This window comes from Acanthaster planci, linkage group LG12 (genome assembly GCF_054643075.1).
Source record: "Acanthaster planci isolate LZ-2023a linkage group LG12, COTS_SCS, whole genome shotgun sequence".
Taxonomy (NCBI): domain Eukaryota; kingdom Metazoa; phylum Echinodermata; class Asteroidea; order Valvatida; family Acanthasteridae; genus Acanthaster; species Acanthaster planci.
In genome coordinates, this window is record NC_141788.1 from 2,481,310 (window position 1) to 2,499,389 (window position 18,080).

At 42.6% G+C, this 18,080-nt stretch overlaps 1 protein-coding gene across 11 annotated transcripts in view; it reads left to right on the forward strand.

The window, feature by feature from the left end:
* LOC110977446 (polypyrimidine tract-binding protein 1-like) overlaps nt 1–18,080 on the forward strand; it is a 90,074-nt gene that overhangs the window by 35,401 nt on the left and 36,593 nt on the right. For 2 of the 11 annotated variants that reach the window (XM_022231591.2, XM_022231594.2), the window contains exons 1-2: nt 1,848–2,839; nt 13,040–13,141. The exons of 2 other annotated variants lie outside the window; for them this stretch is intronic. In XM_022231591.2, coding sequence (XP_022087283.2) covers nt 2,693–2,839; nt 13,040–13,141 — 249 coding nt within the window. In that variant the 5' untranslated portion in view covers nt 1,848–2,692. Of the gene's footprint in view, nt 1–1,846; nt 2,840–13,039; nt 13,142–18,080 lie in introns of those variants that run through there. 7 more of the 11 variants (XM_022231590.2, XM_022231592.2, XM_022231596.2 and 4 more) reach the window with 5 other exon arrangements.

Genomic DNA, 18,080 nt, shown 5'->3' on the forward strand with positions numbered 1-18,080 from the left:
TTGTTTTTTGTGAGAACAGGTTTATTAGACTTGACATAGTACGCAAAAAAAGAGGGAAGATTCAGGTTTGTTGATTTATATACACATGTGAACATTTTTTGTACAGGATAGATAATGTACCAGTATATTTAGTTTCAAAAGGCTATAACATACATGTACATTGTACTGGAAACAGTGTAGATAGCTCTGGAATTGCCTGCTATACGTTCATGTATGAGTGGCCAAAGTTTACCCAAATTTCACCCTTTGTTTGTGTCAGATTTTGCCTTAGGAATGAGCCCTGTTTTCCTGTGGTATGTAGCTGTACAGCTCAGTATTTGGTCGTAACTGTGTGAGCTTTTTGGTGAATTATTCAGTTGCTTTTATACTGACTGCTAGCTGTAGTTTCACCAGCCGGCGGTTGGCAAAGAGACGTGGGGCTGTGATGCAGAAAGAGTAGACCCTATAAGTTAACAGGTCTATGAAATGATCGGTGTACTGTCTGGGCATGTCACCACGCATTGGAGCTGCCCGTTAATGCTCGTATTTTTATGGCTTTTCTCCAGTCTCATTGGCATTTTGGTGATCACTGGATCCTTCCAATCCCTGGGCTTAATTGCTGCTTTTGTGCGACAAGCTTGGGTGCTTTTAATCATGTTGGAAACACAATGAGGAGGGACCCGTGCTGGCCAGGAACGAGTAATTGATGACATCTCTCATAATCTGCCTGGGCAAATTAGTTTCATGGAACGTTATTTCATTCCTTTTGCTGATGGATGAAGCGTTCAAAGTCTGTAAAATAAAACGGGTGGAATATGGACTACTGTAAGATAAAAACAGTAAACTCCAATGTATTCCACTGTGCTTTTTATTAAGCTGTCTTTAGTCATTAACATTATAAAAAAAATTATATAGCTGACTATATAATTTTTTGAAATTTAAATGAAAGATTGTAGATACGTATGGGCACTGTCTTTTTATATTAGTTTAGTCTTTTATCACATTGCATATTAGTTCGCAAGGAATAGTGTGTTGAATTTACGCTGAAGATTGAGAGCAAAACAAAAGTAAAAAACACAAATCTCTGTACGGTATTTAAATTATTCTTAGACAGAATAAATGCTCAACAATGTGAGTAGATGCAGTCAAATATGCAGCAAGGGAATTTAATCATGGAAACACGAGTGTCTGTTTATTTCTGCAATTTACCATAGCTACGTTTGTGTATTGAATTTGAGGTCACTCTCCTTAATTCTGATAGAGGGCGCTATTTCAATATTGCAGTCTCCCTGTGGTCTGCTTTTTAATGGATAGTGCTTTTTTTAGAGTTTGAAATGTGTGTGTGCATTTACGTGTATTCTGTCAGAAAAAAAGCACACTTCACAAGTAATACAGAATTTTAAAATTTGCTGAAGGGGAATATGCATTCTACAATGCTGTCATTTCCACCATTCAATTCATGTCAAATCCCTCCTGTCAATGTATTAGTGTATGCTACTTTAACAAATTAAATTGGAGATGGCAGAAAATTGTTTGGATAATACCCATACCTCTCCTTGATTCCAGTTCTCAAAGGACTCTTTAGCCCTGTGGATAGTCGGTAATGTGTTAGGCTGGTTGGCACTAATTGTCTGCTACCCAGATTATTTCCCTTTGTGTGCGGCTGGCCTTGTAGCCCAGGTTGTGCTTTGTGGACGGGTCCCTGCTGTTGTTGTCAAAAGGCACAAGAAAAATATGAACCCAGCCAAGAGCCGGGTGTTAAAAAAACCCGGAGAGAGGAGATTAATAAAAAAAAAAAAAAGAGCTGGTTGAATGTGCTCACAAGCCAGTGAATGGACTGACAGGGTTAGGCTAGGCTGTGCACACGACAGACAGACCGGGCAAACACTGAGATGACCCTGGGTGGATTAAAGTCTCCCTCAGCTTGGCATTTCACTCTGTTGTCATCCACTGTGACTGCAGGGAAAAAAACCACTCTCCACTGTTTGCCGTTCAGATCTGGAGGAGAGAAAGGAAGAGCTAGAGCAAAGATGACATGAAAGGAGTAATACCTTCTCAAAGGGACTTGTGTATGTTCCTGTTACGCAACCTGGTTTGGGGATATTATCATATTTTTCTCCCCTCTCTTCTACTGGAATAGTGGGGGGGAGTTTGCTCATGTACTCAGCGGATACAACCCGGAGACGAGGCCTTGGGTTCCACTCCAGTGATTCCTTTATGAGTTCGTGGTGGGGTTGACCCTCGACTGAATAGCGACGCGGTTTATTGAGCAAACAGCGAGGCCGGGTCCGCAGCACCAAGCCACTAGCGATTGTGTGTATTCACCCACTTCATTCATAGCTGGAGATGCAGTAGACGTGGTCTGTTAGAATTCCATTCTTTCCTCTCTTCACCCGTTTTTCTTTTTTGTTCACGGGTGAAGACTCGCAGACAGGGACTACCGTATTCAGCAGTTGCCCTAAAAGTTGCGTATGTGTACTCATCCCTTTTCATTTGCAACCAATTTTTGTGTGTGTGTCCTCCGAGTCGTGACACATCAAGTCGGGAATCCCGACACTTCTGGGATTTTTTTTTTCCCCGTGTGTGGTCACGCTGCCAACTAAAATCCCTGTGTCTGGAACATCCAGTGATTGTGGTATCGTACTCAACTGGCAACCAGCCCCAGCTAGCTTGGTTCTGTGCACTGGGGATTGATTCTACCTAAGCTATACCTATGTACTTTGTCGATCCGTACGCCAGTGGCGAGATGATTCTAGCACCCAGTGGGGCACCATATGGGACTGTGCCCGTTGTGGCGGTACCCCAAAGCCACCCCACCGCTAGTTACGTGTACAGCTCATCGAGTAGAAAACGAGGCCTGGTAAGGATGCACATGTACTTGTATAGTTACATGTAGGGGTTGTTACGTTCATTCATACGTATTTTGCATGAAATGCTGCTGGTAGACGGTGTTTCATATCCAACAGCACTATAATACGTAACATGATGTACATGTGATTTTGTTTTGTTTTCTGCTTTTGCCTATGTGTTCAAAGAAGTGTAAAATTCATGTACAAGTGTTCGTTTGTCTTAATTTTGGAGCAGCCTGTGAAGCACTTTTGTGAATATTGTGCGCACCTTTTTTTTTTCCTGCCACATAAAATTGCAATCTCAAGTCTGCTTCTTGTGTGAAATGAAATAACATAAAATTCTCAGCAATTTGATTCTGGGTACCAGACCAATTCTTAACTAATGTTTATTGTTACATGTACCAGTAGTTATTTTTCCAACACATTGTTAGAACCAGCTTCCTATTGCTGAATGTGTTTCATTATATTTCCACATGCACATGTACGTGGGAAAGAGTGTCTTACACAGATATCACTTGACACCTTGTGCACAAGCCTCATGTGACTGGTCTGAAAATATTGAAGCGATAACTTAGGTTTTACTAAGTAAGCGCTTCAATCTTTTCCCTGCTAAATGCGACTTTTTAGGGCATGTTGCCACTTTCTGATAGCTTGCTTGCAAAGGAAAATAAGCCGATGTCTGTATATGGGTCATTCCTCGGGGTTGGGGCACAATTTGTGTGGTGTCCTTGTCACATGGGTGACTTTTACCATGGAGGTAGAATCACTCTACCTCCATGCTTTTACCACCCGTCATGACCAGTAGAGTAGGTCATTTACTCGGTAAAAGTAACACACACCTCTGTATTCAGCCTTGCAAGATGTATACTTTGGAATCCACATGCAGGGAAATAGCTGTTCATTTTTACAGGAACCCACGCAATGGACACCCACGTAAAGGACACCTGTCACAAATTGTGCCCCAACCTCATGGAATGACCAACATGGAACTCTCACCTGTAATGTGTCTGTCATATGCTCCACTTTGATCATCTTTAGATGTGTTTTTGAGAGGGTTCTCCATTTGTTTGAATTGCAGCATATTTAAAAGTGGCACTGCAATCGGATTGTAGGGTGCCGTTTCTTGATAAAACACAGTGATAAGGTTTCCTAAATGCTGCCCATGATGTTGATCATGTTTGGATGTGTGCGTGCTTGGAAGAGATTTCCAGCCTAACAGCAACTAACACGTACGCCCTCCGTTTGGCCTTTGGCACAAGTGCAATCTCCCTTCGGGGATACTTCCTGTTTCTATAGTGGAAAACTAAGTTACAGTGTACACGCACATCAGTTATATTATAGGGGGGACATGTAAGGAAAATATAGGTCAGTGTACAGATTTTCACATTGCAGGTCCCGGTACATGTACATTTTCTTTTTATGTTTTTCATATACTTGCACATGTACTTAAACATAACCCTCCTCCAAAATCCTTTGGCCGGTTTTGGAGGATTTGGGAAGATTGAGGGTGAATGGCAAAACTGCGTGGCTGCTTGCTAAGGATGCCAAGAGTGAAGGTTGTGGGTTAGACCTTGTGTTCCTGCCCGTTCGTGTACAAATTCAGCCCGATATTTCTTTTGAATCAACCGCACTGCTCAAGAATGCCATTCGCACTGCCTCAGCATAATGACAGGAATTGCCGGAGGTTTTTGAAGGATTGAGGCAGTAGCCACACCTCCAAGTAACATTTTCAAGAAATTTTGGAGGATTGAGGGAGAATCCAATTTTTTTTCACCTCCCAAATTGGAGGATTCTGGAGGATTGAGGAGGGTCCCTGGCCTAAAGGGCCCAGGGAGTTAGGGTTAAGGCTAGGTTTTTTTGCAAACTGTCTCTAAAGTGGTTGAATTTATGCATAAAAACATATGTGGTGTTGGGTTGCTGGGAGGTGTACGTGTACATGTACATGTATTCCCTTTTCCTTTGTACTTGTGAATATATGAGGCTGTTTGGCCACAGCTGAGCTTTTTTTGGGTATGGGGGAAGCCTTGGACTCAATTACTACCAGATGGTTTGATTTGTTGGTCTACAGAGTTGCTGTCTGTTGATGGAGTTGGATCCAGGATTTTAATGGGGTTTTGTATCAGAGTTTGTAAACAGATGCACACATGTGTGATGTTTAGAATTTGGAAAAATACAGGCACGTACATGTACATGCGTGCATGCATAAGCAGCGTCTAAAATTTCTAAATCTGCTGTGTGTGTTCTTGGCTGTGAATGTTAATGACACATGATTCCATTGGGAAAAGAGAAGGTGGAAATTGCTGGCCGGCAGCTGCCGGTTTCCAGCCACAACTGCATTCACGCACAGCCACATGGTGCAGTTTTTGGAATGGACGTGATCAACTTGCTTGCCGTGTAAAAGAAAGTGATGTGGATGACCAGACTATTTATAGCACGCTTTTGTTGTTAATTGCTTGTCATGGGATTTTGCTGAAAGAATGCTTTAGTTTTAATTTTGAGGCCAAAACTGCCCATTCCCCTCACTGCCTTTTTTTTTCCTTTCTACTTTTGGTTCAGGGTTTTGTGCTTTCAGTTATTTATTATTTTATCCCCTAGTTTAGATTAATACTTTAGAGTGATAAATATGTACTGGCATGTTTGAAAGGTCATCGGATATGGTTGTTTCACATGGTGTTTTGTGTACGGAATTGATTTCTAGTGCAACTTAAGACATGCTGTTCACTTACATTGGCACCCTTTCCGTTGGCAAAGTTGTTTCTTTTGAGGGGATTTGTTTTCATCCCTGCCTAACTCCTGGTTCGCATGTTTTGGCTCTGGGAAACTTGGGTCAAACCTTGGAGCACCAACCTAAATAGGAATTCCTTAGCAGTCCCCGTGTATGTTTTGGTTGTGTGTGTGTGTTTTTGATGAACTTCTGGACCTGGAGAATGTTGAAGCTATTAGACCCAATGTATAGGATTTCCCTGGCCAGAGACTATTTAAAGGCTTGAGGATACTGTCCCATGCTTTCAGCTTTTCCCTGGTAACCTGAGTACCACTTGGTGTCTGAACACTGGCCGGTCTCCAGGGCAGTACCAGAGGGCTGGGCAACAAATTCCCTGGCGCCCATTGTTTGGATCTGGGTTAAGCTCGTGTTAGGTTCACCTCGCGGAACATCAATGTTGTTTTTTGAGCCAACCCAAGTCTTCTGTTTGGAAATAGCGTGCTTGCTTGATTCAGTTGCTGTTTACTGAACAAGTCTGCCTCAAAAAAGGTGTTTACATCCTGTGACTAAAACACCCAAAAGTGTTTATCAGTAAGGCAAATTTCAATTTTACACCTCATACAAGCAGGTACATGTACCGGTACAGACGCAGGCTTGCATACACGTTACTGTTCGTGTTTGAAAGCACATAAGTTTGAAAATGGCAAAATTTGAGAGGTCGCCATCATGTTAGTGAACCCACCTGCAACCGACTCTATCACGTGGCTGCATTGTAGTACAAAATTTCCAAAGCCATTTTTTTTAGCCTAACTTGCAGTCCACAGAAACTAAACAGCCATGCACTGATAAAACTGCACATAAAAGTTGTGACTTTTCAATGATTAACCAGGTGGCACCGATTTTGAAAGTCATCTTGTAAATTTATTCGCCAACCATAAAGAGTATTAATACAGCGGACTTATTGCACTGTGCACGTAAATAAACCCAAAACGCCCACTGTCCTGGATTGTCACTCCTCCCCCCCCATAAAAAGGTTTTCACAGTGCTTTGATTGTTATCGATTTGCCATTCAGCTTTTTTCCCCCCCCCTTTTCTCATCCCCTATTGAGACGCAGTCAGCCCTGTAATGATACTGTTTTGGGTTCACCTTGAACTTCTTGTCCCCGCCTCTCTGGTGCGTTAGAGGTGGCAAACAATGGCTGTAGATGGAAGCAGTCTCGGGGGGAAAATATTATTGACAAAGTGTTCACTCTGGAGGATTTGATTAGGAGAGGAAAATGGCGTCTCTGAAAGGTTTGGGGGGGGGGACTGACTGTATGAAGACCTTCAGTTATGATTCATGCACATGTACATGTGGGTAATTCGAGCCAGCAATGTCAACTCCGAGTACGAATTTTGGCATTTTTGCCAGTCCTGTGATGGCGACAGCCAGCGCACCGTCCACAAAGTGACGTTCAGCCATCAGGTCTCTTTTATGTGCAGACAACCAGACATGTACGTTGTACATGTAGATCCGCTTTCTTACCGGTACCGCTACCTTGTCGGACAGTCTCCTCGTGTAGGACTAAGATTAGAATTTGTTCGCATTATTCTAACTGCATTCCCATATGGAGCCTTTGGAATATGCATTAGTGGACTAGATTCTTGATTACAAAGGCAAATGTAGCCCTTGCTAACGACAGGCACGATGAAATAATAAGGGAATAAATATGTGCTTGGCTGGTCTTAAACGTGCATTGAAGACCGGCTCAGGAGAATGGACACGACTCAAGCCGCAGGCCAGGGCATTATCAGCGTTTGTTCTGCTGAGCAAAAAAGCACATCTTTATTTCCATTCATAAATACCGGCACCAGTCAAAAGAAGTCAACATGTGATGGATTTCCAACGATTTTATTGTAAATGTTACTTTCGTTTTCCCCTACACCCCTGTCCGATTTATGGTATGTTCCTTTTAAAAGTTGTCCAATAGAATCCTCTTAATGAACTTGGTGCGCGCATGGCGCGTTGATCACGCATCGCGTGCACACAGACTCCTGACCAATCAGACCCGATTAAACTGTCTCAGCGCGTGATTCACGCAGCGGGCATTATCAAATGTTAATGCACAGTCACATGACGTGTTTCGACCAATAGGAATAGAAAAACTTGACCAGGTATTTGTGAAGGTTGGATAAGGTCTTACCGACAGTCCTGAACAGAATTTCATGTTTTATACCAGCACTTCCTTATAATAATTGACGCAGTCCAATATTTTTTCATATCAGTCTGTTGTTTGTTATCTTTGACCTTGTACTAGTTGTACATACGTGTTCATGTTTATTATTCCAGTGCCAACATTATTATCTAAGTCTTTCCATATTGCTTTTTTTTTTTTGGACAATCTTGTATTGGTTGCCACAGTGGTGTTACTACGTGCTGCATGTACGTGTACATCTTCTTTGCTCGCTCTGTAGCATCTTTGCACAGCGATTTGGAGGGATATAGCCGTGAGAATGGCATCTCATAGGTGGGCACTTCATCCTGTGGAGAGAAAAAGGAAGCCGCAATAAAGGATGAAGGAGAGACACCCTCAAAGGAGTTGATTTTCATCCAAGTGGTCGAAATGTTCAAGGTCTGGGCTGAATGGGGTGTTTGGTTATACATTATACCGGTACATGTAGTTCATTTGCTCCAGGATGCGCCTCCGTGGATCGTATCCGTGCAGCAACTGTTCATGAATCAAGAGAGGGGCTGGCCAACTGGAGCGTGTGATTGCTTGGAGCTGGGACAAATGGTGTGACATCCCTATGTAAATGGCCCTCCGGAAAGCCAACAGTGTCTCCGGATTTTATAAATTTACACAAATCTGTGCTGTACATCGCAATATACACAGTGTGTAGCACAGATGTACCGTTATATTGATCCTTAAAGTCAGAGAAAATAAATCCGAGTTGGGTTCTCATTGTGTACTCAAATGTACAATGGAAAAATTGTAAAGTATTTTGAAGTTGCATAATTCCATCTTGAAAAACCTGCTAGAGTGGAAGAGCGTTATTTGACAGCTGACAGTGTGTCTGTGTAGGTTCAGTAACTAAAAAGCTGATTGGGTTTCAACTCAAATGCATTAAATTTTGGAGGGAACGTGCAGATATTTTTAGAAGACCTTGGGGGCTTTAGACGTGCCCCCTGAAATGCCTTTTAAATTTTTCATTCCCCTGTCTCTTCACAAGTCCTGACTTGAAATCTCCGGATGCCAGAGCCTTTTCCAGCTACAACGTCACTCTTCGCTAATCAGGCCGACTTAAGATGGTCGGTGTGTCCCAGGACTAACCCAAATCAAATTAAATCCTCGCTTTTCTGGGGGGGGGAGCTGGTCTAGAGCGGATTCTTCATGGATGTGTTTGTCTTGCTCTCCACCGGTACATCCCATTGTGGTGTACGGATCAGCAAATACACAAGAAGCGTTGCCACAACACGAAGACTCCCTTGTGTGACGTGTGTCCCATTCTAGAGTGATTTTCTTGGGGGGGGGGTTAAGGATCTTTGTCGGGAAGAATACCGGGGATTTTAGTGGAGGGATTTGGTTGATTGTAAAGCAAAGAGTCTTAACTTAGGCTGTGGCTTAATCAGACCGTCCGTGTGGATTGAATTGGTTTGGATTTGGATTTTTGCAAGATTTACGTTCATCTTCTTAAATGTAGTGCCAAATCTTAACCTTGCAGCACCTGTGGGAATGATTAGGGCAAACAGTACCCGGATGATGTGGTACCCGATGATAGAGAGGGAAAATAACTCGGATTCATTTGTGCTCAACCGAGGAGTCCCTTCGCTTCTAGGAGAACACACAGTGTATGTGTTGTCTGTGGTTAATGTCTGTCCATGGAGGAATGGGAGACTTTCAAGGCAGTTGGTGGTGGCAAACATACTGGCCTCTTTATTCCTTGCATTCATCCACACTTAAAGTGAACAATATGCTCGATATTTTGAAAAATGTTCTGATTTGCAAGTCGGCCTTTTTTCCATGGTTTCATCAACAACCTGTACATGTACTTGGGCACGTACTGTACGTGCATGTACATGTGCACACATGTGCAAGACACATGTTCTGCCACAGCGACAATCTATACAATTGAATTACGTTCCCCTGTAGGTGTAAATGGAACTCGTTGTCTCTATTGAATCAGCTGGCAATATCTGGGCGCGTACGTGTGCATCTGTTGCCCCCTCCGACTGGTCCGGTCGAGCTACGGCAAACAGTCAAACTGTGTTATTGCTTTGTCGCGTCGACGTTTGGTTGACGTGTTGCCCGCCTATGTACGCTTGTGTGCAGTCGGCAGGCTAATGAAATCAGTTGACCTGCCAGGCATGCACTTGTGTTCTCTGTACATGGTACGGCTCATGCATGAATGGCAAGTTTTGTACTGCAGTTATCTTTCACCAAATGTACAAGGCACCTGTGCATGCATATGTACATTGGTAGCACATACCCATGGCCCACATACATTGTGGTGAGTATAATGGCAGTTCGTGTCGCCGTAACGTAACGCAAGGGCGTGGAAAAATGAATACAAATTAACAACCACACAAAAAGCATACAGCAACAAGACAGACTTCGGGGCGCCTCTCAAATTTAGTATTGAAATTACACAAAGCAAATGACAAAGATACCTTAAAGGAAAATTAACAAAGTTAGATAAATTACAATATTGGGTAACACAAGTAATAAGACCAGTGCAGGTGCAGGGCTGGAGGAGAGGGCACGGCTAAAGGCCAAGAAACCCAAACGTAAAAGTGGATACAAACATAAAGAAACCGAAAGAATGACTAACGCCCCAATGCGCGCAGCAGTCTTATATACCTGCAGAGTGCACCCAACCCAAAAAGTATTAAAGGAATTTGAAAAGTGTGCGCGGTATGCCCGCTGGTGGAGCTCAGGTAACTTTGTTACATAACCAAATCCTCTGGTGTAAAGCTGAGTCCTGAAGATTTTTGGCCAAAAAAAAAATGTAGGCCTACACTTAAAAAATGTACACTACTTAAACTAAGCAGCATGGGCATGGTATTCTAAACCAGAGACATAAACACACAGAGGCCTACAGCTTCAAGCAGACGCAGACATATTGAACATTCAGGTACTGGTACGTTCACATTATGGTCTCTGATACTGTGGAGTTGCTCTAGTACCTTGTAGTGTCTTGTGATAGGGCAAGGATTGCAAGGTTTAGGTGTCGAGTTCAGGGAATCAGAGATTTATTTGGTACAGTCCTGCATCCTTCACAGTCAAGAACCAGACTGGTACATGGACCCACAAGAAGTGGACGGCGACTTCTAATAAATTTCCCCCCCCGTCGGGCCTCGTCGTCCATTCCAGTAATGGCAGTTGTTGTCTGTACTTCGTTATAAATGTGGTCGTTTTTTTCTCGGAGCTTTTCCCATTGCTCCTCATCGATGGGAGAAAGCGGGATTAATGACATTCTGTACACAGGGCATGCGTTGTTCTTAAGCAAGTGCATTTCTGTAATGAATGTGCATTCTGTATTCAAACATGTAGAATTTTCTGTAGCACTTTGTACACGTATATGCACAGATCGGAGAGGGCTGAGACTATGCCCAAGCCAAACTCCACCACATACACGTAGCTACCTAACTACTGATAAATACTTTTTTTTTTTTTCACTGCCCGGGGTCATTAATAGCCATAAACCACCTTAACTCCTGGTTAAGCATGGATTATAGAACCAACCCTCTCAGCAACCTCCTTAAGGAGCTTGGATTCCAGAACATTACATGTACATCGATATATCCATTACTTAGTGCTGAAGGCACGGGCCTTGGTGAATGTTTAATTTTTTTTTCTGTCCCATCTTTCGTCATGTACACATGTACATTTCATGCCATGGTTTGGACATGGTGTACATGTACATGCAATGGTGTAATTACATGTACATAAGTAACATTAGTAACATGTACATGTATGTACCGGTACACGTGTAGCATCCGAACATGTGCCTGGGTACAGTGTACATGTACCGGGTACCTTTATGTGCATGAAATATGTATTGTATCATTCCAGACTTTATAACGTAACCGTAACATCAGGTTTTTTAGAACCCTTGCTGTTCATTCATGTGAGCAGAATTCTACATTCACTAGTACGTGTGTATACCCACACGATGTGCCATTTTGTTTCAGTTTTGAGGACTGGCCATTGCAGAACTTGTGGTTCAGGGTTGTGTTTGGCTGGGTTTTGCTTCTGTTTTTGCCGTGTACCGGGAGAGGGGGTAGCGATTTCCATCAACCTGTTTGAAAAAAACTCAACCCATTGCACGTTTGATAGACGCTGCTGTATACTTTGCATGTTTTGTTTTTGTCTGAATCGAGATGAATGGTCGGTTCTGTTCACCTCTGCATATGTTCCCCTTTTGCTCTGACTACGACATCAAACACCTCTTTTTGTGTTGTATACTCACACACCCCTGCTGGTCGCACATTCTTGCGTCTCCCTCCTATAGGGAATCATGCTTTGGCTGGGACATTTCATTGCTTGAAGAGGGGTGCTTGAGTAGGAGGATGTACCAGTACATGTACATGCAGCATTACGTTTAATAAATATCAGAACTGATTTCCTTTTTTGAAAATTTATTTTCTGAGAGTTTTCATTTAATAGTTAGTTCGCACATGTAGGTACCAGTAGTAATGAGGGGTTTTTTTTTTCTTCATTGGTAGAATTGGTTATGGTACCCTGAATTCAAACTATAATTCGACTGTTATCTTTGCTTATAATATTCCTACATTTTGAATGGACCTTTCCCAAATAGTCAAGACAGCCTTTGAAAATTAACCTATCTGGAGTTTGTAGTTGGCATTCTCCATTCAGTTACAAATATTTACACAAGATTTTAGCACAGGAGACTGGTTTTTGTCTACTATTGAAATGTTTAAGTTATTTCTTATGCTGCATTAATTTTATGTTGAATATTCTGTCAAATTGCTTTGTTATAAATACTTTTAAGGACATTTTGAATGCATGGGCCTTTTACACGACAAGACATGATCTGGTTGTACACACACGTATGATGTACCCACACAATATGGATGAATATGTGCACCACATGTATGCAAGCCTACTTGCTTCCATAATTTTGTTTCCAGTGCAGCTTTGTGTGTACTCAATGGCTACTTGTTAACCAAACTGAAAACGCCATTCATTAGGTCAGACTTTCTCGTTGCAAAAATGGATGAGAGAGTTTCGTATTAAAGATTAACGCATCACCCACATTTCACCTGTGTTTGTTTGCTTGGAACAAAGAGAAGAATTGTTTGGGTGAGGTCCATTTGCATGTCCGTTTTTTAACCATCTTCTTACCACCATCTGTACTTCCCTTTTTCTGACTTGCCGCATATTTTTTCTCTCCACTTTTGTTTCTCTCTTTTTTTTTTCTCTTCTCGGTTCCTTCTTCACCTTGGTCTGTACGTGCGTACGCTCGTTCGTTACACTCGCTCGTTCATTCCTTCGTCCACCATCAGCGGGGCTCTGACGAGTTGTTCACAGCCAACGGCACCGCCACTAATCCCCTTGTTGCCTCCAACTTCGGCGGAGGTGATTCACCTATTAACGATGCCAAAAAGGTAATCTGGGATTTTTTTTCCTCTTTCTCCCCGCCCCCCCTCACTCCAAAGTTTCTTGTTTTTTTTGGTTAGATCTTAGCCCTTGCATCTGTATAGTTATCTCTCACATTTGCCAAATTCAAGGTCCTAGTCCCAACCAACACTTCCCCCCTTTTGTTGCCTTGCCAAAAAAATTGCTTTCTTTGTAATGAAACTCATCAGATGTTAGTGATATAATTTTTGCTCGTTTTCATGTTCCATTGCCGTGTTATCATAGTTGCTGTTTTATTCCCACTAGCATGCAAGTAATCACATATGTTCTCAAGAAACCCACATTTTGTTCTTCTGTTGGCCATGTCATAATGATTTAATATCACATGCTAACAAATTTTGGTTGTATTTGTCGTGTTTTTCTATTTTTTCCTTCCAACAGCACTCCTTCTAATGAGGTGTCCTTGGGAGGATCATTTAACAATAAGGACATTTCTTGAAATACGCTTGGCATTTCTTTGGAAATTAGCAACCTATTCTAAATTTGACTGCTTGTCATTGTCTGCTTGGCCATGCCATCACACTGTGGCCACTTAGTAAGCGTACATGTACATGTGTATTACAAGCTAAAGTGGGAAAATGGGCCAGTAAGAGTTGAGAGCCAACAGTTGGCCATGAAGATGAGATAGCCACAAAAAAGTGGACAGGTAGCCGTCATTGTTGGTATTCACATGGAACATTATGGTTGCAGTAATACATTTGCTATTTCTTGCCACCCAGAGCAGGTTTCTAGGCTTGCCAAGTGACCACACACAGGTGGCCTTTTAGAAGGCCTACCATATGTAAACCAGTAAGAGGTGGTCACTACTGTCAAGTGGCCTCTGTGGACCAGTGGCCATGTTGGGTTGATCCATAGTAGACAGGTGGCAATTAGTGCACTACATGTACAGGTACATACCGTATCACCAATATACATGTAGAACAGGTGGCCACTAATGGCAGGTGGCCTCTATGGACTAATGGCCACTAATGTCAGGTGATCCATAGTAGATAGGTGGCCACTAGTACACAACACTCTACCAACATAGTACTGGTGGCCACTAATGGCAGGTGGCTTCTGTGGACTAATGGCCATTTATGTCAGGTTTTCCATACCGTAGTAGGCAAGTGGCTACCAGTACACAACACACTACCAACGTACATGTGTATATGTAGTCCTGGTGGCCACTAATGGCAGGTGGCCTCTGTGGACTAATGGCCACTAATGTCAGGTGATCCACAGTAGATAGATAGTCACAAGTGCATAAGCCAATGTAGGACTAATGGCCTCTGTAAACAAATGGCCGCTATTGTCAGGCATCTTTAAGAGACTGGTGCCCAATAGATAGCCATTTCAGGCTGGTAATCTGGAATGCTAAGTGGCTGCTGTGGAATGGTGACTACAGTCAACAGAGATGGGAACGAGTCGCACTCAACACAGGGTCAAAAAGTGATTGGGTAACAGATTCCTGAATTCGTTTGATTCCCTTGCTTCTCATACCTGGTAGCATTCAGCCACTGTTGACTGGTCACCACCAGCGGTCAAGGCTTCTAACACATGGACTGATGATGACTGTGAACCCCTCCCCCCCGAAAATGCCGTTTCAGTCATCAACAGATGCATTTATTTTCTCCATATTTCCTCTAGAATGGTAGATACAAGTTGTGTACCACAAGCTATTCTCAGTAATGAAAGCACCATCTAATTCACTAGTTCCATGAAACATCCCCTCTGCCATTCCAACTTCTGCACAGGGGTTTCTATAATTCTAACCAAAAACCCAACCAAAATCTGGTTCCAGATTTACATGCAAATATTTGTGCGCCTTTTTATTTTTTAAGAACTAGCCTCAAACCAGGAAATTCTATAATATGATCCGGGTTGCATTATTTTGAATGGTCTTGGAATAACAATGATGGGAAAATATCAGTTTTGGCAAGCTAAGGAAAAGGGAAGAGGCATATTATAAATGTTGTGTACACTTGGCCCCGATGGCATGTGCATTAACGTGGGTTCACACACAGCAATTTCCTTTATGATAAGCCAACATAAACATTGCCACATCTACAGTTGACTAAATATCCTTTTCTGATCAACAGTTATATTTCATTTGTTTAAAGTAATAATGTTTTTAAAAATACAAGTTTTCTTCTCTTATTCAACTCTTGAAAAATTATATTTTATTTCCTGAAAAAAATCACCCGTAGAAGAATTTTGCTATGATTGAAATGCCACACCATGTAAGCTTTTATGTAAAACAAAAAGAAAAATTATTGGAAAGCTTGCTGGGTAGCCATTTTACTTCAATTTGCAAAACCGTGGTCAATCTAGGCCACGTAGCTCATCTATCCCCCTGAGAAGAAATCTGGACCCAGAGATGAAGACACAGAATGTGCAAGTAGAGTGTGAAGTTTTTGACACGGACTCACTTCACCTGGCATGTTGCGCCCAAGCGATTCCCGTCCCTCCCCGCCCCAGTGCTGCCTGTCCCTCCCAATAAGTCTCCCTCCATCAGACTCAAGGCCTTGCCACGGCCCCGCTTCAGAAAGCATGACAAGCGCAGGCATGAAGGAGGATTTGCTAGCCAGTCTTGCAGCTGTTTTTGCTGCAGCGGCCTGGTCGGCCGGCCGTTCCAAGTCGCCCTGAATAATTATGAGTATCTGGGAAATTGCAGTTTCAGCCCCCGTACATGTACATGTACTTCAATTCTGCTTGACTTTGCACTACACAGAAATGCCTTATCATTTTGTAAATTAAAATCATTTTCAAAACTAACCTTGTTATCGCAGAATGTTCAATTTATTCAGCCAACAGTTTGCTCCAAATTAAATTTTTCTGCTGGTATGCTAGGAAATTTTTTGGTGTAGGTTCATATCCATGTCTCTGTTGAGGCTTTCAGAATCTGTATAAACAGTGGAAGTGTAGTTTTGCGCCAACAATCGTGACGTGCAAAATCAGTAAACACTAATGAAAGATAGAGGCTGGCAGTCGGCCTATCCGGGAGGTAAAATATGCCGAAACTTATGCCAAGAAACAAGTTAAAACTTTCACTCAAATAGTTGCACAGTTGAAATTGACTGACTGCTGGTGATTAACATCTGAATGGTCAAAGGAGATTTAGATGAGCAGTCCTCAGATTACTAGTGTAGAGCAGTGTTTGTCCAGCTGAGTTTCTTGCCCCGCACTGACAGAGCTGACGTGGCAAAAAGCGGATTTGAAGCACAGAACATATTGCTGTCAAAATTGAAATCTTTTGTTCATTCCAAAAGAAGTCAAGTTGGTCTCAGTGTACTACTGGTTCAGTGCGAACAAACGAGGGCAAATTTACTTAGAAATGAAGTTCTGTGGGGCCATTGCACAGGCATACGTGGTAGGTTTGTACATGGTACATGTACACTCCTGGCACAGACCACAAGTACCGATATTTTGAGGGGGTTCTCTTTGATCAAAGAGGATGTGTTGAATCAATGCCTTACTCTGCCACCTGTCCACCTGTCCTGAAGGACAGGCAAAATAAATTTTATTAGTAGGTTTTGCTTCTGAAAATTTTACAAGCTGCAATTTTGTTACATAAATCTTGTAACATCAGTGAAGAGCCATGCAAGCTTTCCTCGGATCAGCTGATTACTTTGTCTTTCATTTCACTCTCATGCCATTGAAAATTGAAAAACACTGCATAAACTGGTAAAGATTGGAATTTCTTCTTTTTTTCTTTTTTTTTAGCAAAATCCAAGTTGCATGACTGGGTGAACAAATCTTCATATGTACTTCCAAAATACTGGTTGCAGTGGCAATATGGTGTCAGCACCAAGGGGTTTCAGTTCCCAACAAAATCTCCCGGGAGAGGACGGGCAGTTTTTAACTTTGGTGAGGAAGGGACAGGCAGATTTCTCATTTCTACATGAAACCATATGCTGGATGGACGTACCAAAAAGTTTTTGGAGTAGAGAGACGTTGGCAAATCTCACGTAGGCGAACGTGTACAAGCTGTTTTCATCACCAGTAACAACTCACCTGGCTCAGCCAACCAAGAAATGATAAAAACACCCGTCGGGATGATTATGAGTGGACGTTATTGTCTGCACGGACCGCCGCTCGCGTTATTGCCACCGTCCTGGCTGGACTCCGCCGAGTGGCTTTTTTCTAATTGCGTCAGTGTAATTTGCTGGATGGGAGATGGATATTCCAGGCATCTCCAAAAGCGGAGATGATGGGAGCTGAGGCAAGTCTGGGCGAAGGATGAATCACCGTAGAGAGTTTGTCAGGGTTTTTTGATGGGTTTATTAGAGAAAAAATTGGGGGGGGGTTGTGGAAGAAATTTATGGATCAGTAGATATTCCCTAGTGATTGCTAGGAGTCAAAACAGGCAGGGGGGGCCAAAGAAAGTTGGCCAATCAGTTTGGACTGTATTAACCTCTTCGTGCTGGGGAGCCCGGTTTTGGGTATCTTAGGTTTGTACAATGTGCGTGTAAGCCGGGGTGCCCGAAATCAGACAAAACAGCTTGGGTCTTGTAACAAAAGACCGTAATCGGAACAAAAGACAAAGCTGCTGGGAATTGCCAACATTTTTTCATTTGTCAATAGCGGAGGAAATCCATCATTGTTTTGAAAGATTATACCACTGTTTGTGGCATTCAGCGTCAGCGGATTACCCCCGGAGACAAAAGCATTCTAGCACTCCAGTGATTAGCGATACAATACCACTGTTTGCTAATCTGGCCCGTATTGAAAAGACGCCAGAAGCGCGCTGTGCAAGTTTCAAAGAAACACCACACAATCTGGGCTCTTTTTACAAGGCAGCAGGCCTGGCTGAAATACTGTGGCATCAGTAGATGTTGTCTGTCAGATTAGAGTAGCCACCAGACAGTCACTCGATGGGGTTTAGGCATTCAGGAAAAGAAGATAAGAATTTTTGAAGATTTTTGAAAA